A 25,450-nucleotide genomic window follows, 5' to 3' on the forward strand; every position below is an offset into this window, starting at 1 on the left:
AGGAAATGCTTGGAAGGCTGGCATATAGCAGCATCTATATGTGTTAGCTATTTTTTTAATTATTTTTTGTTAAGGTGTTAAGTCACCTGTCTAAGAACATAAAGTTTTCATAAATATACATACAGGAAGCACTTTCTAAAATGGTTTGTTTTTAGAAAACTATCTGGGAGTCCTCATAGTAACATTTCTCTAATATAGCATTATTAACCTCTTCGTGCTTACGTTTTTATAGTCTGTATTTGGTTTTATATTTGTTTTTATGTTGACTATTTGTCCAGACTTAGGCATGTTCTCTCCATTATGCATGCGAGTAGCTTACTTGGAAGATAGAGTGCTTTTGTTTATCCAACTCTTCAAGAGCCTTTTGTCCTGCAGTTTATAGTACTATAATAACATCCTTGTAATCAGAAAATTAAAGGGAAATAAATGACTCATGCTGAATATGGAGTTTTTTTACGTAAATTGTTTAATCTTGGCCTTTAACCTTAAATTTTAGAGTAATTAAAAAAAAAAGAGCATTTTCTTTCTTTTCTCTTAGCTATCTCAGAGTTTAGTAAACTATAATTTGAAGATTATAGAGCTTTTTGAAAGTCTGAAGGGCACGGCCCTTTTTACCAGAATGCTTGCTTGCACTAGACACAAACCAAGATAATTTTGCATAGTACTGGACTTCATTAGCAGCCTATACGTGAATTTTCCATGCTAATTTGTTGCGGTAGATATCACTGTCAGGTGAGGCTCACGTCCTTTTGCGATGTTTCCAATTCCACCACCACCCCCTCTTGTGAAGAAAGAGCTGAGTCCCCAGCAGTGGGATTCACTTTTCAGTATCTCAATCTTAGGGAGAAAAAATTCTCCCTAGGAGAGAAAGGTTCTCAGTGTGGAAGTTCTGTGGCTTATCCTTCCACAAAACTGCTACCTGGGAGCCTATTGCTCAACAAACTTAAAATTTTGTTTACTTATTTGCTCTCTAAAGTATTCTTCTGTTCTATAGTTTTGGAAAAATATGGGTTTTTGTTTTTTTTTTTTTCAGTAATAATTTGAAAGCCTAAATCCTGACCTGTTAACTGACCAGTTACAATATTTGAGAATCTTTGGATCTGCATTTTCTGAATGTTTTGTTCTTGCTTATATGCTTAGAATTTTTTCTCTCAAACCTGGGTTTTTTTTTTTTTTTTTTTTTTTTTTTTTTTTTTTTTTTTTTTTTTTTTTTTTTTTTGGTTCAGTGCTATTGTAAAATCAAAGGATCTGAGGTAATGAAATTATAGATGTAATCAATTATTCCAGAATTAGAATTGTTCTTTACGGTATGGATTTGTAACATCTTTTGACAAGTTCTTTAATTTTGTTTTATTATAATTTTAGAAATTTTTATTTTGTTTGAAGAAATGTATTTCTAAAAATTCAGTTTTGCTTTTTTAATTAAACAGGTCTTGGCTACTACATTTGACCCATATTTGGGTGGCAGGAACTTTGATGAGGCTTTAGTAGACTACTTCTGTGATGAGTTCAAGACCAAATATAAGTTAAATGTAAAAGAAAACTCTCGGGCCTTGTTACGTTTGTATCAGGAATGCGAAAAACTCAAGAAGCTAATGAGTGCAAATGCATCCGATCTTCCGTTGAACATTGAATGTTTCATGAATGACCTTGATGTTTCTAGTAAAATGAACAGGTACCATGTATTTTTCAATTTGAAAAATGTTCTTGCTTATTTTATTATGTTTAGATCACATCTGATTTTATTTTTATTTTATTTTACTTTATTTTTTATTTTATTTTTGGTACCAGGGATTGAACCCATGAGCACTTGACCACTGAGCCACAGCCCTATTTGATATTTAATTTAGAGACAGGATCTCACTGAGTTGCTTAGTGGTCTCGTTTTTGCTGAGGCTGACTTTGAACTTGTGGTCCTCCTGCCTCAGCCTCTCAAGCTGCTGGGATTATAGGTGTGCACCACCATGCCCAGCCACATTGGATTTTTTGTTATTTTAGAAGGTGTACTCAACTTCTTATCCAAACATAATGAGTTTTGTTTTATTTTCTCACAGGGCTCAGTTTGAACAATTATGTGCTCCCCTCTTTGCCAGGGTTGAACCACCTTTAAAAGCAGTAATGGAACAAGCTAGTAAGTGGAAATTGTGATACTGTTGAAACTGTACTATGTGGTAAAAGCAATAAAAATTTCACTTTAAGAGATTAATATTTCTCATTTTAGAGATTACAACTCCTTCGTTAACCATAAGATAGGACACTAGAATTCTGAGTTTGTGAAAATACATCCTTGCTCATTTTATTGTTTATATCATAAAGCTGATGTTAGTTCTATTTGGAGATTTAAGTTTATAGTTAAGTATAGAAGATTTTTCAGTGGAATTAAAGTAAAAATGGGGACATGATGGCTTTTATTTATTTTTTAATTTTTTGGTGGACAATGAAAAATACCTTCCATAAGTCTAGTAGAGTAGAGGAAGAAGAATGCAAGAAAGGAGGGGAGATGGGAGGTGAAAAGGGGGGAATCATGAACTGAAACTGATCTCTGTGCATGTATGAGTTTGATCAGGATGACCCCAACTACTGTGTATAACAATAAAGCTCTAATAAAAAAGAAAAGAAAAACATCTTCCATAGAGGGGACTGGGGATGTAGCTCAGTGGGAGAACACTTGCCTGGCATGCAGGAGACCTGGGTTCAGTCTCCAGTACCACTTGTGTGTATGCACACACACAAAATCATAATTTAGCTGGGTTCGGTGGTGCACACGTGCAATCCCAGCTACTTCAGAGGCTGAGGCAGCAGTGTGCACATTGAAGGCCAGCCTGAGAAAGTCAATAAGACCCTGTCTCAAAATTTAAAGAATCGAGAATGGTAACTCAAAGGTAGAAAGCTCCTGAGTTCAATTCTCAGTACCAATAAACAGAACAAAACCTTCTATAGAGGTTTTTAAGATGAAAGAGGTACTCTGAAGATGTTTAAAACACATGAGGGGTATTTCTGTTCCTGTGATCACTCCATCATCTGGACCAAGTTCAGTACGTATGATATAGAAAACATTTATTCTGCCTTTATCCAAAAGTTGTTGCTGTTTTATCTTCTTTTGAGCATATAAAAAAATTTTACCTTTTAAAAACTACAGAGCTGCCTATTACCAAATTTTTGAAGACTGCCTTATTTTTCTCATTGAGAAATATCTTATTTTCCAGACTTACAACGGGAAGACATAAGTAGTATTGAAATTGTAGGGGGAGCAACGCGGATTCCTGCAGTGAAAGAACAGATCACGAAGTTCTTCCTTAAGGACATCAGCACCACCCTAAATGCTGATGAAGCTGTTGCAAGAGGATGCGCATTACAGGTTTTTTTATTCTAGAATATGAATTATGTCTGAAAAGAGGCCTTTTAATATATTCTATTCCAACTATAAGTTAGCAGGCTAAAGTCATTGAAATTATTCCTAATAAATAAGTTTGTGTCATTTTATATTTCTGAGCTCTAATATTAATATGCCTATTTTTAAGTTTACTTTTAAGTGTAGTACTCTAGCCCTTTAAAATTTTCACTAATCATTACCAGAGAAACAATTGTTTTTAAAATTTAACCATTTTACTATAAGGACTTGTTAGGTAGTTATCTCCTGATATATGTATTTACTGACAGTAAGTATGGTATACTTCTTATTTCAGTGTGCAATTCTCTCACCAGCATTTAAAGTGCGTGAATTTTCTATAACAGACCTGGTTCCCTATTCAATCACATTAAGGTGGAAGACCTCTTTTGAAGATGGAACTGGGTAAGTTTTTTTTTGTTTTGTTTTAAAACATTGGTTAGAGCTTATCCCAAATCTTTATAACCAATTAGACCTACTTTTTCTAAATTGGAGAGTTAGATCCACTTCTTAATATTGGGTTGAATACTTTAAAGTGTTAAAAAGTGAGAATGTAAAAATGATAACTTCTTAAGCCATGTGCCATAGTCACAATATAAGTTTTATCATTCATATCTTATAAAAGTAAAACATGCTGTACTGGGGTTGTGGCTCAGTGGTAGAGCACTTGCCTAGCACCTGTGAGACCCCGGGTTCAATCCTCTGCACCTCATTAAAAAAAAAAAAAGTGATATAAAGGTATTGTGTCCATCTTAAAAAAAATTTTGGGGGGGCTGGGGAGATAGCTCAGTTGGTAAGAGTACCTCGCAAGCACAAGGCCCTGGGTTCGATCCGCCAAAAAAAAAAAAAAATTTTTTTTGAAGTAAAACATGTTGACTTTCAAGCAAAACTATATAGAAATGATAAAAACTTGAATTTCCCATAATTCAACTTCTGTACCCCATTTTATAGGTGTAATCATCTTTAATAACTCACTATCCCCAAATAAAAGCATCCTTCTGTTCAGTACACATAGGATCACCTATACGTCTGCAGTGTAACTTCTTTCTTTAAAAAACATTATCTTTCCATCTCAACAAAAAAAACTCTTTAGTCGTTGTGTATGCTTTAAAAAATGTAACCAAAGCACTATATTAAGTCACATTTTTGCTATTTTAAGCACTTTTCTAAGCTTCATGCACATCTCCTTGGCCAGTTGGTTGGTGTATCTATAAAATAGCAGTGTAAGAGTAGAATTGTTGAGCCAGAGTATACACACTAGAGGATTATAACTTGCAAGGCATTTCAATGACTTGTTTTAACATCAGTTTTGAGGCAAGAGGTATTCTGTAAAATTTAATATCATTTAAAGTTATAATTGGGGCTGGGGATATAGCTCTGTTCATAGAGTGCTTTCCTGTCAAGCACAAGGCCCTGGGTTTAATATGCAGCACTGCAAAAAAAGAAAAAAAAGTTATAAGTGATTTAGGAAAAAAATTATAAGGAAAGTATAGGGAGCTAAATTAGAAAGTACATGTATCCTCGTTAAGTACTTTAAGAAAAAATAAGGAATTGGTGGGTTCTTGAGAACAAAGATAGAAAGGTACATAAATGTGAGATTTTCAAAATTTGTATAATTAAGGTACTAGGATCATTATAGTTTTTAAAGAGTGAGTTTCTGGGCCACTTTCAACTACCTTTGTTAACACTATTTAAGGAATAGGAATTGTTATATGTAGGTTTTAAAACTTTGGAGCAAAAAAAAAAAAAATCCTGGGCAGGTGTTGTGGTGCATGCCTGTAATCCCAGTGACTCGAGAGACTGAGGCGTGAAGATGGCAAGTTCAGGGCCAGCCTCAGAACTTAGTGATACCCTGTCTCAAAATAAAAATACACAAAGGACTGAGGATTTAGCTCCGTGGTGAAGTGCTCCTGGGTTTCAATCCCTAGTACCAAACAAACAAACAAACCTTTCTTTACTTGGGGGTGAGGTAGAGAATACTTACAGGAACTGAAAAAAATTGGGATTTAGATGGTAGAATCAGCAGAGAATATGCCTGTTAGGAAGTATATACTGATAACCAAGCATCACTCTTGGTTCAGGAGAAAATGACTAAGTAGAGTGTGTGTACACTCACATAATGAGACAAAAGGGGTAAAATGTTAACAGCAGCTAATGTAGGTAAAGGATATGCCAGGTGTTCATTGACCTTTTTTATTTTTGCACCCTCCTCTGAGTTTACAATTATTTCCAAATAAAAACTTTTTTGTTTTGTTTTGTTTGTTTTTTCCTTAAGGGAGCTAGAATAAGAAGGGTTGCTTATGGTAAGTATTTTGAAGTCAGTGAACAGGGCTTGGTCCTCAGATGTCAGCCAGAAGAAGAAAAACTATAATCCCTACATCTTTAACCTAAAGTATGCATATTCTCAGGAAAATATGTATATTTTCAAGTACTTTGTCCTTTTAGTAGTATATAATTGTCCTGCTATGATACACATTCTGAAAACTTTGAGCCAAAAACTTGTCAAAATTCTTGTTTATACTAAGCAAAGTCAGTAGTCTTTTTTCCTTTGTTCATAGAGAACTTTGCAGTTGCTGCATATGAATTAAGAATGAAATGGATTCTGTAGTTAGTTAATAGGCGAACTTTTTGTTTTTAAGTGTCTTTCCCACTGTATTTTAGGGAATGTGAAGTATTTTGTAAGAACCATCCTGCCCCATTCTCAAAAGTCATTACTTTCCACAAGAAGGAGCCATTTGAGCTGGAAGCATTTTATACTAATTTGCATGAAGTGCCTTATCCTGATCCAAGAATTGGTAAGAGAACTCAAGAAAAAAATTTACATAAATTTTTGACCTTTTATAAATAATATGTAGAATCAAAGAATCGCTAAGATAACAGCAGGTTTGAGTATTCTTAATTCATTTTGACTTACATGTTTAAAATGCTGTATGATTGGCCTGAAAATTTTGTGTGAAGGCTACTTTTTATTGAAAAACTCTTCAATGAAATTGAGAAGTTCTGCTGCACACTGAATTTATTTTCTGATTTTAAACTTAATGTTCATTGGCATCAACTAGATTGAATATTATTGGATTAACATGAAAGTGGAAAGACTAATCCATTTTAATTGAGTAATCTTCAAATCATGTAAAAATGCAATTTGATAGCATTTCAAAGAGAAGGAATAAATGTTTTAATTTTTTCTATTTTCATAACTAAAAAGACCACATAACTATTTTTAGGTATGTTTAAAGTAGTACAGATTATTGAGTGTTATGTCAGTTTGTTAGGCTGCTGTAATAAATGCCACAAAGTACGTGGCTTCATATGAATCACAATAGGGATTCATTGTCCCAGTTGTGGAAATGAAGGTCTAAAAGCAAGGTATTGGCAATTGTGGTTCCTTCTGAGGGCTGCAAAAAAAGGATCTGTTCTAGGCCCCTATCCTTGGTTTGTAGATGACCATCTTCATGTTACATCATCTCACATATGTGTGTGTGTTTCCAAATTTTTCCTTTTCATAAGGGCACTGCTCATCCTGGATTAGGGTCCACTGTAATGACTTCCATTTTAATGACCTCTTTACAATCCCTATCTCCAAATACCACGTTCTGAGGTACTGAGATAGTTAGGACTTCAGCACAAGAATGTTAACTTAACCCATGAAAAGGTCATCTAGATTTTTTGCTATCAAATTTTTTTGCCTGATATTATCTCTTGTACTGTGTGTATCATTAATCTTGATATAAGAAAAATACAAAAAATTCAGCATTGCTTTATTAATTAACCAAGTTGATTATGATCTATAAAATTTAGAGTTAAAAGGTAATATATAGTTTTCAGATTCAGATATTGGATTTAGTTTAATGGTTTCAGAATACCAGTGTTATAATGTATTGGTAAGTTAAATATTGCCTTTGAGTTAAACTTTCCTAGGTTAAAATAGCAGCTCTTTTTCCTACCGTTGATTATCTTGAACAAGTAAATCTTTTTCATTCTTAATACCAGGTTCGTTATGTTGTAAAATAATAAGTGTTTGACACTGTTTTAAAGATGATAGTCAAATTATTGAATAAAGAATTGAATGACAAGCTGCTGGGAGAGTAACTCAGGTAGAGTGCTTGCCTAGCATATGTGAGGCCCTAGGATCCATTCAGAGCACTGCAAATATATATATATATATATATATTATATAAAATATAAAAATGTATATTTATATATAATATATATATATCTTTTTTCCCAGTTTATCTGAGATTTATGTACTGATCAAAGCTCTTTTTTCCTTAAGGGATCTTCACTATTCAGAATGTTTTTCCACAGTCTGATGGTGATAGTTCCAAAGTGAAAGTTAAAGTTCGTGTTAACATCCATGGAATCTTCAGTGTGGCTAGTGCATCAGTAATTGAGAAGCAGAATTTGGAAGGAGACCACAATGATTCTCCTATGGAAACAGAAGCTGCATTTAAGAATGAAAACAAAGATGATGTGGTATGTAGAAATTCTGTCTCAAGGTTCCCCTGATAGTATATACAATCTCTTAATAATAACTGCTATTCTAATAGTTGAACACATTAATTTCTAATATTTTATTTTGAATTTCTACTATGATCAGTATAAACTTTAAAAAATAATTCTATTTAAATGATACCCATCTTCACCTTTGTAATACACTTTTCAGGAGATTTATGCATCTTTCATAGCATTATATGGAACATGTGAGTTTAAAATCATTTTTTCTAAGTTCTTAATTTCCATTAAAAATATGTATTTGGGGGCTGGGGATATAACTCAGTTGGTAAAGTGCCTGCCTCGCAAGCACAAGGCCCTGGGTTCAATCCCCAGCATCGGGGGAAAAAAAAAATATATATATATATATATATTTTGTTATGGCTAGATTTTTAGTTCATGGATAAAACCAATTCAAAATCAGTTTTGCACCATAAAGATATATACTTCTATATAGAAAATAAAAATTACAAAGAGGCATCTTCAGGGTTTAGTTAAGGGACATCTACAGAGGAATATGCTGTATATTCAGTAACATTCAAATGAAGATTAAGAGTTATGTGACACTGAATTTATTCTTGATGTACTTATAAATGAAGGAATATTAGGGGAACTTGATTATATTCCATTGCATAAATTGTTGTTAGTGGTATTCGTTAATTTTTTTCCAGTCATATTTGAAGATCTAGATTTTTTGCCTATTTGTGCTTTTTCTAGTCAGGCACACTACTGTGTGTCTTTGTCTCAGCTTTTCAGGAGGCTTAGGTGGAAGGATCACTTGAGTTCAGGAGTTCAAGAATAGCCCTGGCAACATAGCAAGACCCCATCTCTAAAAGTAAAGAACTTTTTTTTTTTTTTTAATTTCAAGATAGTTTCTTCCTTTATTGAGGTTGTCCTTTATTTATTTATATTAATAAATAGTGTATAACCTTTTCTTCCAGATTGATGAAAATTCAACCACTAACCTATCAAGTACTTCCTGTAAAGACCATGGCATTTTGCCCCCGCCCCCCGCACCATGTTTCCCCAGCACTGACTGTTATTACACCATTCCTTATTTAAATTGAGGAGGAGGAAATGTCCTAGTCTGTTAGTGAAGATGATTAATTTTTCACAAATTAACATAAGAATAATTAAAGGGATTTCTAAGTAGGTAAGATGTTCCTATATCTAGAAATTTTTAAAAATAAAGCTTAAATATCCATTGTAAATTCATTCCCCTACCATAAAAAATCTGTACCAATTCAAAGCAGATTTTTTTTTTTTTTTTTTTAAACTAAGGTAGCTCTGATTTTCCTGAAATTTGTTACAGATACCTACTTTTCTTCAGTATATCTGAGAAAATTGATACCTCTTATGTATGTTTGTATGTATTCATTATCTGGTCGTACTAAGAAGTTATTTTAGACCATGTAACAGAACCAGGGATCAGAGAAACTATATGTTGTTTTTCATGCTAATGTACAACAATTCAACTATTTCCCAATTAATGTCTATTTGGGTTTTCTATTTTATCTGTTTGCTTTTTTATTTAAAACATTTGTTTCTAGTAAGGACTCTTTAGGTGCTTCAGATTTATTGATAAACAAGCTAGAAAAGATCCTCCACAATCTATAACTTATGTTTTAGTGGTAAAGGACAGGCAGGAAGCAATGAGCTAGCTTTTAAATATAAAGGAAATTAAGGAGGATGCATGATAAAATTACTATGTTGATAGTGTTAAAAGCTTTGTAGGAAGGACTAGCTATACTAGCCTTGAAGATGGAAAAGCAGTTTGTGCAGGTAAGGAGTGGGTAAATATAAGCAGAGGAATTAGCAAGCACACAGGCCACAAAACAGGAAGCCCTTGTTCTAACAAATAGAAAGGTGGCTGATAGAGAAGGGGACAATGGCAAGAAAAAATAAAGTTGAGAAGTTAAATCAAGGGGAAAATCAGATAAAACATTATAGTTCATGATAGTGAGTCTGGATTTTTATGCTTAAGTTTTACTTATTCAGCAAATGACAGAGTGCCTCAACTGCATGATTGAATAACCTGGAGCAGAAAGATGGTTTCAGTTCTCAGGGGTTTAAAATCAGAGAAGCCAGAATCTAGACACTTCCATGAATTCTCCACTTTTAATAATATTCCTATGAATATTCTTTTTAAAGTCATTAACAAATTACCACCATTGTATATTATAAGATGTAATTTTTCTGCATCTGCATATTTTATTCATATACATATGTACACATATATGTGCACATGGAATAGATTATCATTACGAAGGATAAAATCTTACATTTGCTCTTGGACATTGCAGTAGTCCTGATATAGATCTAAGAACCTGTGTGTGTGTGTGAACTTAGTTTTTATTCCTGGTAGCATGACTAGGAGATTGCAATCCTCAGGCATTGTAGTCATCATAACCACTGCATTACTTTTTCCACCTCTTACCCATCATAGGATCTGGGAGGGTCTAGGGTTGGAAGAAAGAACTTGGAATATCAGAAATAACTGATCTTTTTAACTACAAAGAGTCATCTTCTAACCTGTTTTTCTCTCGCACAAGTGAGCATTTATTCAAAAAAGTTTTCTGTATATTGTATATGTGCTCAATTCCAGATATAGTAGAAGACCTAAATTGTTTAGATTCCTATATTCTAAATTTTCTTCTTTTCAGGAAGATGGTGGTGTATAGAATTAAGGGTCCCGAGGAAAATCTATTACTTATGCTTGTTTGCCAAGTGGAGAGTCCATTTGTGTCTGTGGTGGTGGTGGATGGGTATTGATTGAAATTTTATTTTTCAGACATAATAAAAATTTTAAATTTATATTTTCACTGGACATGGTGGCACGTACATTTTAATCCCAGGGGCAGCCCGAGGAAGGAATGCAGATTTGAGAACAGCCTCAGCAACTTAGCAAGACCCTGTTTGAAAATAAAAAATAAAAAACTGGAGGCTGGAGATGTAACTCAGTGGTAGGGTCCCCCTGGTTTCAGTCCCCAATACCAAAACATAAAATTAAAGAGTCATAGTCATCTGTCATGATAGTTTCAGTGAATTTCCTTCAGTATTTTATTACATTTTAAATAAATAACTGAATTTGTGAAAAGTGTATTTTTTTAACCCTTTTGTTCCATTTTGCTCTTTATAAACAACTTTCATCTTAATTTGAGTGTTCTGTTTCTCTTGGTAAGCCAGCACTTGTAAATTTTTGTGTAAGTATGATTTGAGAACAATTTTGTTTTGCAGTTATTTGCTCACAGGTTGAATGTAAACAAGATTTGTTCATATGGCATTAAGTGCATGTTTTTTTTTATTTTACTTACCTATTGATGGATTTGTTTTTTGTTGTGCTCATTTGAAAAACAAACTTCTATTTTACTGTGTTCACACATCTCAAAACAGTCTTTTGAGCTCTAAGATAGTTTTTGTGTGTGTTACTGGAAATAAACCAGGGGTGCTTTACAACTGAGCCATATTCCCAACCCTTTTTATTTTGAGAACAGGGTATCACTAAGTTGATGAGGCTAGCTTTGAACTTGAGATCCTTCTGCCACAGCCTCTCGGATCACTGGCATGACAGTTGTGCAGCGTAGCCAGCTCAGATAGTTTATTTTTTAAGGAAAAAACTTTATCAGTTATGTATTTTCTTTCCAGGATAAAATGCAGGTTGACCAAGAAGAAGGAATTCATCAAAAAGTTCATGCTGAACACACCCCAGAAGAGGAAATTGATCATACAGGAGCCAAAACAAAGGTTTGATTTATTATTTCTATAGTTGTATCTTTTGAGATTGATATTTTGAATTATTTACTTTATAATGCTTGGTTTACATTTTGTCCCATCTTCTCAGATGTGGAACACATATAAAAATTTAAATTGAGCAATAAAATACCACTTAATGAGAACTTTGAAATAATACTTGAATATTATTGTAGAATTGAAAACTTAGGACTTGATGGGTTGATACACTTAATCCTTTTAATCTTAGTATGATGGGAAATTACAGAAAATTCATAGCCAGAATGAATATATATCAATGTTCATTATTAGAGGCTTTATAAGATGAACTTTAATAATGTGAGTATAATTGTCTTTTCGCAGGAAAAAATGGACAAATATTTCAGTAACTTTTTCTCATTAAAAGTTACACAGTGGGCTGAGGTTGTAGCTCAGTGGTAGAACGCTCATCTCGCATGTGTGAGGTGCTGGGTTCGATCCTTAGCACCACATGAAAAATAAATAAAGGTATTTTGTCCATTTTCAACTAAAAAAAAAAAAATCATTCAGTATCATAGTTGAAGTGCAACATACCAGATGAAGGAAACTTAAGTTTGCAGTGCACTGCAGCTGACAATTAACCACTCCAAGTGTTTGCTGCATAGAATATTTTTATTTTTGCAAAAGCATTTTAAAATGTAAATTTTTAAAGCATAAATTACTCCACTCTTTTTTTTTTTTTTTATACCAGCAATTGAACTCAGGGTTGTTTAACCACTGAGCACATCCATAGCCCTTTTTTAAATGTTTCATTTAGAGAACTTGTTAAATTTCTGAGGTTGTGTCTTTGAACTTGGGAATGCTCCTGTCTCAGCCTCCCAAGCTGCTGGGATTACAGGCAGTTACTCCACTCTTGAGAGTACTTATTTTACTAACTAGTCAGTCATTGCCCAAAAAAAGAAAGATCCAGTGTGGCTATAACTCTAAACTATCACCTTCAACAAATTGTTCTAAATTGCACAAAATATATAATCTGTATTCTTTAGCTATGTAGATGTTTCCCCTCAGGTTTTAAATCATAGACTCGAACTGTAAATTGTTTAAATCCTGAAACCTGTTTTTCTAACTTTCTCATTTTGACCTTTTTTTTTTTTCCTTTTATTTTTAACAGCTTGAGATACAGTTTACATATCATAAAATTCACCTATTTAAGTGTGATTTGGGGAATATTCATGGAGTTGTACCACCGTCATCATAGTTCCAAGTCTTTTCCATCTGCCCAAAAGCAGTGCTCTACTTACTATTAACAGTAACTCCTCATTCCCTAAAACTTCTCTCTGCCAGTCTTAGGCAGCCATTAATGTGCTTTGGTGTCTATAGATTAGTTTTTTCTGGATATTTTGCCTGTATGTACTTACAGATGTTTTCTTTCCCTGTTGTCAGGGTTCGTCCTGGTTATAGGATATGTTAATTCATTCTTTAAAAGGGCTTAATCATACTGCATCAGATGAACATATACCACATTTCATTTGTCCTTTCATCAGGTGATGAGCATTTGAATTTTTTTATTTTTTACTATCTGGAGTACTGCTGTTAATGAATAATCATGTACAGGGTTTTGTGTGGGTGTGGATTTTCATTTTTCTTGGGTATTATCTAGAAATAGAATTGCTAGGTCATACTGTATCTCTATTTAACATTCTGAAGAACTTCACAGTTATTTTCAAGAAACACTATGTTTTACAGTCTCATTAACAATATATGAAGATTCCAGTTTCTCCACATCCTCACCAATACTTTTTACTTACCTTTTTTTAAATGATGGGCATCAAAGTGTGTGTGAATCCGCATCTCTTTGTGGTATTGATTTGCATTTCTGACCCAGTACTTTAATGTAGAACGGATATAGCATACACAGAATGTAAAGTAGTATCAGTATTAATGTAGTATTTCTAAAGTGTAATAGATCGTAATAGTTGTTTGACTTTTACATTTTTGTTTCACCTCTAAAATCACTCTTAAATTTATTTTTAAGATAGTGTTAGAAATTTGCACTTCTCTTAAAATTTCTATTTCAGACAACACCCTTAGAAAAACAAGAACGATTAAATCAGACCATTAAAAAGGGAAAAGTCAAAAGTGTTGATCTACCTATCCAGAGTACCCTTTGTAGACAGCTGGGCCAAGATCTTCTCAACAGCTACATTGAAAATGAGGTATATAAATCTGATTTGATTTTGAAACAGATGTTGGTACATTTTAATATTTTGTAGTCAGTGAGTATCTCCAAATTTTGGGTAACAAGTCAAAAATTCCTAAGAAATTATTAAGCAGATCATCCAACTGCATAATTTTTGACAAAATACTGAGCTATATTAATGTCATTTACAATAAATTTCATCTTATTCATATGATAATACTATCTCAGTGGCATTAATTAGAATTCACCATGTTGTACAAACACCACAATTTTCAAAATTTTTGTCTCAAAACAATTATGTAACCATTAAGAATTAACTCCACCTTCTTCCTTTCTCCCATTCCCCAGTACACTAACCTGATTTCTATCTCTCTGAATCTGCCTAGTCTAGTTCATACAAGCAGTACTTGTCCTTGTGTTCACGCATATGGTTGTATATATCAGATTTCATTCCTTTTTAAGTTTGAAAAATAATCCCTTTCGTTGTAATATATTTCATTTATCTATATATCTGTAAATGAACACTTGAATTGTTTTTAGTTTTTTGGCTGTTGTGGGTAATTGTAATAAATACCTGTTTGAGTCCTTGTTTTCATTTCCTTTGGATATATTCAGAGAAGTAAAATTCTAATTCTGTGTTGCACTGGTTGTGGAACCTCTCGGTTCCTGCAGCATTTTACATTCTCACCATTAATGTGTAAGAGTTTCAGTTTCTTCACATCCTCATGAAACTTATTTTCAGTTTCTTAAAATATTTTCCTCTTAATAGGTACTAAGTGGTACCATTATGGTTTTGATTTGCATTTCTCTAATATGTATTCTTATCACAGTTATTTTCAAACTTTTTGAATAGGGGAAGATGATAATGCAGGATAAGTTAGAGAAGGAAAGAAATGATGCTAAGAATGCGGTCGAAGAATATGTATATGATTTTAGAGACAGACTGGGCACTGTCTATGAAAAATTCATCACTCCAGAAGTAAGTCTAAATTTCATGATCTTTATGAGAACTGTTTAAATGTTATTTGAAAATGCTAGTATGGATTATGTTGATAACTATACCAAATTTGTTATCAATCATCTTGAGCTTATATGAGTATAATTCTTTTCTCCAAATTATGTGGTGAAAAACATGTTAGTGAATGAGTCAGAAAAATCCTAAAATTTAATTTGAAAATATTGTCTTTCCTGATAACTTCTTTACTTATTAGGAAAGCATTTCTAATCAGTCTCTTACATGTATCACTAGGACATGAGTAAACTGTCTGCAATTCTGGAAGACACAGAAAATTGGCTTTATGAAGAAGGAGAGGACCAACCTAAACAAGTTTATGTGGATAAGCTTCATGAACTAAAGGTACAAATGTTGAAGTCCCATATTAAGGTTGAATGAAACATTTGTTTCCTAAAAAATATGATATAAGGGCTAGTGTACTTTTTTTAGTTAAATTCATTTTTGATTGACAGGTAAATACATGTATATGAATATTTTAGAATGGCTAAATCCAACTTGAATCTACTTTAAGCAGTTTTCAGATATGTACTAGATTATTATCAGCTGTGGTCTTCATTTTGTTCAGTGTATCTCCTCCATCTAACTGAAATATTACATTCCTTGACCAGCATCTCCTCATTCCTCCCTCCATCCAGTTGATGACTACCATTTTACTGTCTCTTTGGAGTTGAACTTTATATAAACATGAGATCGTGCAGTGTTTATCTTTTTGTGCGCAGCCTATTTTCACTTAATGTTATATCCTCTGGGTTAATCCAGGTTGTTCCAAGTAGACTGGATTTCTTTCTTTTTAAGACTGAATAGTATTACATCTCATTATCCATTCATAAAGAAATTTCATCCCTTTGCTGTTATGAATAATGATGTAATGAATGTGGGAGTGCAGATAATAGCTTCAATGTGCTGATTTTATTTAGTATGATATATACCAGTAGTGGGATTGCTGGATAGTGTTTTTATTAAGTATGTAAGAAATTGCTAAGTCTGAGGTGTGTAAGACGAAATGTTCTGTCTTAAATTTAAACATTTTGAGAAATAACCAGTGTTGTGAAAGTGAAGTAATGTATAATCAAAATACTAAAATGTAAATGTTTTAAAAATGACCAGAATTCATCTTTTACTTAAACTCTGTGTTACTGTCTTTTTTAAGAAGTGATCAATTTATCACCTGACCCCTTCTTACTTATTGGAGGAATCACCCTTCACTACTCTGATTTGGGGGAGTAATAACACTCTGGCCTGTTGTATTTTCACAGTGCAGCTGATGGAGAAACCAACCAGCCAAGGATTTCAAAGATAGCACCCTGCTCTTGAATGTTCTTTCACCAAAAAACAAAAAAATTTAAACTTGGCCACCAGGTCCACTTTTCTTAAGTCAGTGGTATAATTTTTACAGAAAGACCACGATTGACTTTTTTATCCATGCTGGCTATTCAACCCTTTCCCCACTGGAGAAAAAAAAAATACCTTTAAGTTTATATTGGAAGGATAAAGATAAATTTAAGTCATTCCTTGGTAGTGTGGTTCTTTGAATTGCTCTTGTGCATATGAATTGCTTAGGCTGTTATTGAAATACAGATTCTGATTTAGTAGATAATGAGATGGGACCATGGTTCTGCTTTTTTTTTTTTTTTTTAAGTTGTCAATGGACCTTTATTATTTTTATTTTTATTTATATGTGGTGCTGAGAATTGAGCCCAGTGCTTCACATATGCTAGGCAAGTATTCTACCACTGAACCACAACCCCAGTCTCATGGTACTGCGTTTCATTAAAGCCTCTAATTGATGTCATTAATAAGGATTTTAGAATTTTGGAAATTGCAGCCCTTTAAGCACTGGAGATGATGGGGTAAGAGAGTACAAAAGATATTACTTCAAAGTAAAAGAAATTGTTGCCATGCAAAAATTACTTCTAAAGGGAATAATGAGCAACTAGAAAATCTGTTTACATCAGAATTAGGCATTATCATAGTGTATCTTCTCAGTGATTTTCTTTTTTTTTTTTTTTTTTTGCCCTGCCATCTTCCTAACGGAAATGTACTCTTTTTTGCATTACTGTGAATTGAGTCCTGGAGCAGTTTACCACTGAGCTACATCCCAGTCCTATTTTTTGCTTTGAGTCAGGGTCTCCCTAAGTTGGTGAGGCTGGCCAACAACTGGCACTCCTACCTCATCCCCTCTAGCACCTTGGATTACAGGCATGTGCTACAATGCCTGGCCCATGTTTTTAATCTTGGTACCAGCCAAGCAGCCAAGGCCAGTAGACATAACTTCTTATCTTAGTAGTACTTAACCTTGATTCTTTTGCCTTAAGTATATTAATAAGTCATAGAAATGAGTGTTAACAGAATTTTTCATATGTTTCTGTGTATGTTGTTTTTGTTTTTGAGATGATGTTTAAAAAAATGTATTTGCTCCTCTTTTAAAAATGTTTAAATTCACTGAATACATTATGATAATCCTGAAACAGATAAAGGTGAAATCTGAATTAAAGACTGAGATTCAATCCAATAGTAATGTACCAGTGTTGATTTTTTTTTTTTTCCCCAGTTTTAACAAATGCACAAGATTTTACCTTAGAGGAAAGCAGTGAGAATGTCTGGCTTTCTATTATTTTAACTTTTCTGCCAATCAGAAATTATTGTTAAAATAAGCTCACTTTTAGTTTATAAAAGAATTTATGAGTATATATATGTATGTACTATAGTAGATATTAATGTCAATAATCATGTTGTATATAGAGTTATATATTAATTTTGAAAATAAGTTTAAAATCCATGAATTCTATATGTAGTATAATATAGTCCTTATGGTTTTCTTTTTCTAATAGTTTTGTGAAGTGTTCTCACCTATCTTTGAAAAAATAATTTTGATTGGTAATTGTATAAATGAGAAAGAAGGCACTTGTTAAGGCATTGTTAAGGCATTCCTGTGTAATAGTGACTAAAAGCCAGTGGAATGCACTTCTTTGTAGGGAAACAGAACATGTTGTAATATGGCCATTATATTCTTCCAAAGAGCCAATTAAAATTTCTCCTGTTAAAACTCAGTAACAATTTGTAGTTTTTAATTTTTTTCTTTTATTAACAGAAATATGGCCAGCCTATTCAAATGAAGTATATGGAACATGAAGAGAGACCAAAAGCTTTAAATGACTTGGGAAAAAAGATTCAACTTGTCATGAAAGTGATAGAAGCCTATAGAAACAAGGTATGAATTCATAAAGACAACTGGTAATGAGGGCATGTGTGTGTATCTGGGAAAAGTGGGATCTGTCCAAAAATTCTCAGCTACAGAGGATTCTGTTACTTTTAAAATCATTGACTTTTTTAGAATTTCCTGAAACCACAATATATATTAATCCAGTGACCATATTGTTTTCTTTTTAAGAGATTTCATTTTCGGATTTTTCATATACTGAAAAAGAGTTTCTTGTGAACATTTTTCCCCCATTGGCACTCTTTGAGACAAAACTCTGGTAGTCTTTATTTTTGTCCCTCAGCTGCTTTTTCTTGTGGTTGCCCTTGGTCGTGTTCACAGTTCATTAGTCATCCTTAGCACCCTATACCCTTTATTCTTTGACATACACACCTAAATCTGTGTTAATTTAACTTTGCACTATTTTAAGGCCTGAGGTATATAGTTATATAGATTATATCTCCATTCGAATACAACAGGAAAATTTAACAAAATTAAACATAACATTTTCTTCTAAACCAGTGGTTTCCAGTCTTTAAAGAGACAAATAATAAATATATGAGACTTTGCAGTCCTTACCATATTATCTTTATAGCTATTCGTCTCTTTTGTGGTAGTGCAGCCATAGGCAGTAGGTAAACAAATGGACATGATTCTGTTCCCCAAAAAAACTTTTATTAAAAACATAGGCAGAAGGGCTGGGCTTGTGGCTCAATGGGCAAGTGCTTGCCTAGCATGTGTGAGGTTCTGGGTTCAATCCCAGCACCAGATAAAAATTAATTAATTAATTTTTAAAAAGAAAAAAACATAGGCAGCCAGCCAGGCACGGTACATGCCTATAATCCAAGCAACTCAGGAGGCTGAGGCAGGAGGATTGAAAGTTCAAAAGCCAGCCTCTGCAAAAGGGAGGTACTGAGCAACTCATTAAGACCCTGTCTCTAAATAAAATACAAAATAGGACTATGGCTGTGGCTTAATGACCTAGTGTCCCTGAGTTCAATCCCTGGTACCCAATTAAAAAAAAAAAAAAAAAAAAAAAAAAAATGAGCAGTCAGTTGAAATTGGTCCATGGGACAGGTTTACTGGTCCTACTTTCAAATAAATAATTCACTTTTATTTCTCAGTTTTTATCATTATTAAAACTGCATTGGGCAGGAGAGACAAGCACCATAAACTTTCAGGTGTAGGTATCATAAGAACTTACATTTACCAAGCAGTAGTGAATTTGAAGCACTTTACTTAGTGTATCTCATGTTACGCACCTCAGAGTATATCCCTGATAAAGCATTAATACTGTTATCTTAATTTACATGTAAGCAAACTGAAGTACTTAAGCAGTTTGTTGAAGATTATGTAAGTAGTATATGATAGGGAGTCATGAATTAAACCTAGGTGGTCTGGTACAGCCTAAAAATTCTCAGCAGTTATATCATTTTTCCCTGCTGCACAGTGTAGAAAGAGATTTTGTTTCAGAAGAAATCTGTGTGGTTTGTGAAACAAAAATTGTAATCCAGACAGTCTAAAATTGAAAGCCATATACTGATTGTGAATTAAGTCTGCTAATAACTCTCCAGATTTACTCAGTGTCACAAATAGAGTGTGATAATGGAAAAGAAAAAAAGGAGAGGCAGACAAAAGAAAATGCCAAGATTTAAATTCTGTGGCTCAGAACGTCCCTGGCTTTATCTGTCCTCTTGAGTGCATGGAGAAAGTAAGGGACTGTTAGAGGTGGTGATTCATCAGAGAATGGCAGACTAACAGTGAGACACTCATGGCAGAAGATAACTAAAAGTGATAAGGGCTCTTCAAAACTGGAGGAGAAATGTTCTAGGAAAATGAACTTAGCTGCAACTGAAAAATCCCAGGGGAGAACATGTTGGAGAAATAGCAAGAAGGCCAGTGTTGCTTAAAGCGGTGGGTATAGAGCTTAAAATGGTATGGTTGCCAGACCAGGGAAAGCCTAGCCAGCCTGGAGATGGGAAGCTGTTGGAAGTCATTGAGTATATTAGTGATATGATTTGACTTGATTTAAAAGCAGGTTTGGAAGTAGGCTTAAAGTTAAGACTCTGTTCAAGTAATATAAGCAGGAAATGGTGGAGACTTGAACCCAGATAGTGAGGGGCAAGAAGTGGTCAGCTTTACACATTTATTTGGAAACTAGAGCTTAAAAGAATTATACTAGGTGTGATGTAAATATATCAGAAAGAGAAGTAAAAACTGCTTCAGGGATGTTTATCTGCAAGAATGACGTTTCCATATACTGAATGGGGAAAACTCAAAAAGAGTAGATGAGGATAAAATCAGGAGTTTGAAACATAAGTAGGTATTTCAAACTTTAAAGTTTGAAGTTAGACACCTAGTTAAGAGTTCAAGGACAAAGTTAAGGCTAGAGAAATCTTTTGAGCATGTAGGTAGAGGAATGAATGAAGATGAACTAGCAAAGGAAACTTCAGTGATCCCTCTGTAATCCCAGCGGCTCACAAGGCTGACACAGCAGGATCCGAGAATTCAAAGCCAGCTTCAGCAAAAAGTGAGGTGCTGAGCAACTCAGTGAGACCCTGTCTCTGAATTAAAAAATGGGACCAGGGTGTGGCTCTGTGGTTGAGTGCCTGAGTTCAATCCTCAGCTCCTCCACTCCCGCCAAAAAAAAAAAAAAGTGATCCATGATGTATGAATAAATTGAAGAAAATGTGGGAAACTGAGTCAGGTATAGTGGATATGTCATTTGTAAACATACAAGCAGAACTTCTTGGTTATCTGAGAAAACCTGTGACTTTAAAATGGTATCTCTGTCCTCCCATTTGGGTTTGTTGAATTTCCTTTCCCTTGATTTTCTCAGTCCATTGTGTAATCCATCAGGAGATCATCTTGCTGTATGTTTACCTTCCCATTTCTGGTTCTATAGCTACCACTCTAAACCGTGACTTCTTGGGTTGTCTCTTAATACATAACATTCTTCTGTTCAGACTTAGCGGGATGTTACCATATGTTCAGAATTCTTTATCTAGCCTACTGTATGCCTGTCACCTAACCTCTCCTTATTCTCTAACTAACAAACTCCATTCCATTACAGCTTTTTTCTTTCTCATTGAATATTCTCTGCTAATCATTCTTTTCTAAATCTGACTTCTTCAGAAAACTTCCTTTTTAAACTCCACTGATTTTATTTCTTCTAGTCATTTTAGCTCTGTTAAATTTGTACGTGACTTCACAGGAGTATATGTTAGGTATACAATCAATAAGTAGTAATTTTTAAGCAGAAATTATCCATTAAGTGGTATATACCAAAATATGTTACATTAAGTAAAGATTGTTTACTAGGATGAAAGATATGATCATTTGGATCCTGCTGAAATGGAAAAAGTTGAAAAATATATCAGCGATGCCATGATTTGGCTGAATACTAAGATGAATGCACAGAATAAATTAAGTCTCACTCAAGATCCTGTGGTGAAAGTGTCAGAAATTGTTGCAAAGTCTAAGGTAAGAAACAAATTCCCTTTTTAATGAGTTCATGGACTGAAATTGATTAATGGAAATCACACTTAAAGAAATAATTTGCAACCAGCATTTTGGTGCATGCCTGTAATCCCAGCAGTTTAGGAGACTGAGGCAATAGAATCTCAAGCCAGCCTCAGCAATTTCATGAGACCCTGTCTCAAAAAAAAAAAATAGAAGCGGGGGCTGGGGATGTGTGGCTTGTGGGTTCCATCCTCAGTACCAGAAACAGATAACTTGCAGAAAAACGAATTTAGGGCTAATTTTTTATGAAGTTAAATTTGTTTTAAATGATTCTAAGTATGGAATATCTGTTCTTTTTATTAATTTGTCACACAGGGCTGGTGTTTAATTCAATATAGAATGAAATAAAGCAATGTAATGACTTTTGACAGCAGTAAATTTGATTCAGTGAGACTGAGTCTTCATTACAGTATAGGTATCTTGGACCCAGTTCAAAATGTGTGAACTTCCTTGGTAAAATCTTGTTTTCAAAAGTTTGATCTAAAGTAAACTAGGAAGTTTAAATGTCAAAAGTTATAGAAAACACCATGAAAAACATAGGGGCAGAATTGCATAAAAAATCAGTAAGCAAATAGAACAGTGAAACCTGGGTGGGGTGACACAGACCTGTAATCCCAGCAGTTCAGGAGGCTGAGGCAGGAGGACTGCAAGTTAAAACCAGCTTCAGTAATTTAGTGATACCTTGTTTCAAAAAATAATAAGGGCTGGGAATGTGGCTCAGTGGTTAAGCGCCCTTGAGTTCAGTCCCTAGTACCCAATTTATATATAATCATTTAAGAGTTTGGTTGCCACAAGCATACACTAGCCAGAAGGTAAATCCTTCATGAAGCTATTGAAAATGGTTTTGTAGCTGAGCTTAAATAAATTCAGGAATTTGAAATTTTGTGAAAATTTAGAAAAATGATAAGAGTTTTGAAGGTTAGTGGTAACTTGTTCTGATATTTTTAATATTTGTTCATGTCTTTAGGAACTCGATAATTTCTGTAACCCCATCATTTATAAACCTAAACCAAAAGTAGAAGTGGCTGAAGACAAAACAAAAGCTAATAGTGAACATAACGGACCAATGGATGGACAGAGTGGAACTGAAACTAAACCAGATGCAACAAAAGACAGCACACAGCATACTAAACCTTCTGGAGAGATGGAAGTAGACTAAATCTTAATTTTACCTTCATATAATTCAAATAGTGCAAGTAACCACAGGGTCCATTCATCTTTTACATCTGGCACAAAAAACAGATGTTCCATTGTTCTTAACTACTTTGTCATTTGTTTTTTGAAGTAGTTTTGCAAAGTGAGTGCACCTGTCATTTCATTGCTGCTTATGTGAAGCTTCAGCTGAATATAGATGTACAAGTCAGTTTTAACTTTCCTGATGTAGTTTATATCAAACATGCAGGATTGGTATGTAATTGGCAACAGTCTATCTAAACCTCACTTCCTTTATTCAGGAAAGGATACTGTATTGCACTATTGTTGCAGAAGCATAGATTTAACTGCATTGTAATTTTGAAAAGCAAAAGTTGATGTGGTTTAAAGCCACTGAGGGTACTGGCCTTTTTCTAGTTATTGTATTGTTATAATTTAAATATTAAAACAAATAAGAGGTTTCTCAACAAATTAGTCCATCTCATTGGTATACCACAAGAACTCCAGTTTTGTTGTCATCAAATAAATGAACTAAGTCACATGTGGAAAGAGAAAATGCACAATTTTATGTTAAAGTGACACCAGCAATTTGTCTCTTTAGTTAGTAATGTGCATTGATATTTTCTTAGAATCTGTGTTTTCACCTGAAACTTTTGATTTACTTGTCCTGAGGACCTGCTGCTGCTGAAATAATACTAGCTTAAAAAGAGAAGCCTTTTTGATGAAATTACCTTATGGGGAAAATGCTGTTGACCTACTCAGACATGCATCTGTGATGTTGGTACCTCGTTTCAGTTTTAATAGTTGTGTTGGTTTTCTTAATTGATTTTGTTGATACCTTAACACAGGGTAGGGAGAAATGGCACAATGCATTGCATTATTATATTATCATTGATTTACTGAATGTTACAATATAAACACTATTAAATAAGCAGTAATACTGAAAAGGAGCACTTATACCATAAGACTTAGGAAATAATGCTTGTAATAAACTTAACTGTGTTACATATCAATAGGCAAAATATATAATGTTACGTAGTGTAATATGATATGATGTGATTAAATTATAGTTCCTGCTGTTAAATTAACTTTTTGAAACCTTGGCTCCAGTTTTGGTGCTTCTTAATTAAATGGGAAGGGACAGTAAATTTAGCATCATCACCAGATTTGTTTACATCATTCAGTTCAGTCCAGAGGCTTCAACTTCATGGAAAAAGACTGAAATGATACTTCAGCCTACAAGGGAAAACACAGACGACACATGGGCCTTTGTGTATATAATGCCAGTCAACTAGATTAACTTACATTAATATTTTGAAAGGCTGATTTTATCCCAGATCTAAGTTAAATAAATCCCAAAGTTAAATAGTAGTAAAAAAAAAGAATTAGTATTGACTTAAGTAGTAGAAATTGAGAGTATAATATCTCTAGGGATAGTCATTATTTCTCAGAACTATTCTCTAAGATAGAGATTTTGTTTCTACAATGTAGTTTCCACTGAAAAGAGTACACACAGAGCAGTGCATTTTACAGATTTTTTTATTCTGCCTTTTTTGGGGGAAATGTCCCATTTTGCCCCCTTTTTTGCATTAAGCCATACATTTCCAATGTATTTTTTGATATCTGTATCTTTCTTTTAATACTCTTAAATAATATCCTAAAAGTGACGAAATGTATTTTTTTTTTAAAGCAGATATCAGTTTATCATCTGTATGTGGAAATATATAGGTTCATTTCAGAAAAAGTACAGTTATAAAAGGGAATATATAACAGTACAAAATAGACTATAGCTTTTTCTTGGTTAAAACTTGCACTCACTTGGTTAAGATCTGTCTCAGAAACTTTCTCAGAAACAACCCTTTCTTTATGTCTCAATTGTCTAGTACATTCTGACAATTCCATTCCTATTCTTCAGTCACTTCTTTTAGTCAGAACAACAGTTTTTATAATTATATGACTTCACTAAATAAGTTAAATACATCCAAAACTAGTATTTTTCCTTCCACTTAGTTCAATGTAAATATTTTCAAAAGCCATCCAGTCTTATAGTTATTTATTGAATTAATGTGTTCTTAATATGGTTTTGAGCAGTATACAGTTTAGTCTAATTTTAATCTGCATTTTGTAATATGCAGTTCTAGATCATAAAAGTTTTTTTTTTTTTCCCAAAATAAAAAGCTCTTAGAAGTGATTTTGATAAATAGCAGAACAATGTTATCTCGTGTAGTTAGCAATAAAGTATGCACAGAAGAAAGGTATAGATTAACTTGTACAAATTTTTTATGTCTCAAACCAACTCTCATAGCCAGTTGCATTGCGATTATAAAAATGAAGATTGTTGAATGATAGAACACTGTTTGTGACATTTTAATTCCTTAGCAATAGACAGAATTCTTAAGTTTAAAAGAAAAAAAAAAAAAAAAACTCCCCAAAAAAGCACGTGAAAGAATTTAGCTGTTGGAATAACGGATAATCCCAAGTTTTAAAATATTAATAAGATGGGACTGGGATTGTGGCTCAGTGTCGTACAGCACTTGCCTAGCACTGGGTTTGATTTTCAGCACTACATAAATAAATGAAAGGCATGGTGTTGGTCTATAACTAAAAATATTTTTTTAAATTATAATAAGACATCTACTAAGAACAAAAGGAGAGAACTGAAAGTAGAGACAGTTTTTAGTATATTTATGGTTATTTCCTAGATTTTTTAAAAAAGTGAATTTGGGAGCTCAGTAATCAACCTGACAGTGTTAAAAGCATTTTTTTTTTTTTTTT

At 33.5% G+C, this 25,450-nt stretch overlaps 1 protein-coding gene across 2 annotated transcripts in view; it reads left to right on the plus strand.

Moving 5' to 3' along the window:
- Positions 1-25,116, plus strand: part of Hspa4l (heat shock protein family A (Hsp70) member 4 like) — a 42,091-nt gene extending 16,975 nt beyond the window's left edge. For both annotated transcript variants that reach the window (XM_047566517.1, XM_047566518.1), the window contains 13 exons: positions 1,431-1,675; positions 2,055-2,131; positions 3,207-3,358; positions 3,687-3,793; positions 6,050-6,183; positions 7,662-7,861; positions 11,525-11,623; positions 13,666-13,803; positions 14,641-14,766; positions 15,037-15,144; positions 17,894-18,013; positions 21,323-21,484; positions 22,491-25,116. In XM_047566517.1, the coding sequence (XP_047422473.1) occupies positions 1,431-1,675; positions 2,055-2,131; positions 3,207-3,358; positions 3,687-3,793; positions 6,050-6,183; positions 7,662-7,861; positions 11,525-11,623; positions 13,666-13,803; positions 14,641-14,766; positions 15,037-15,144; positions 17,894-18,013; positions 21,323-21,484; positions 22,491-22,682 (1,860 nt within the window). In that variant the 3' untranslated portion in view covers positions 22,683-25,116. The remainder of the gene's footprint in view (positions 1-1,430; positions 1,676-2,054; positions 2,132-3,206; positions 3,359-3,686; positions 3,794-6,049; positions 6,184-7,661; positions 7,862-11,524; positions 11,624-13,665; positions 13,804-14,640; positions 14,767-15,036; positions 15,145-17,893; positions 18,014-21,322; positions 21,485-22,490) is intronic.
- The last annotated feature ends 334 nt before the right edge of the window (positions 25,117-25,450 follow it).

The sequence above is a fragment of the Sciurus carolinensis genome, chromosome 10 (genome assembly GCF_902686445.1).
Source record: "Sciurus carolinensis chromosome 10, mSciCar1.2, whole genome shotgun sequence".
In the NCBI taxonomy this organism is placed as follows: Eukaryota; Metazoa; Chordata; class Mammalia; order Rodentia; family Sciuridae; genus Sciurus; species Sciurus carolinensis.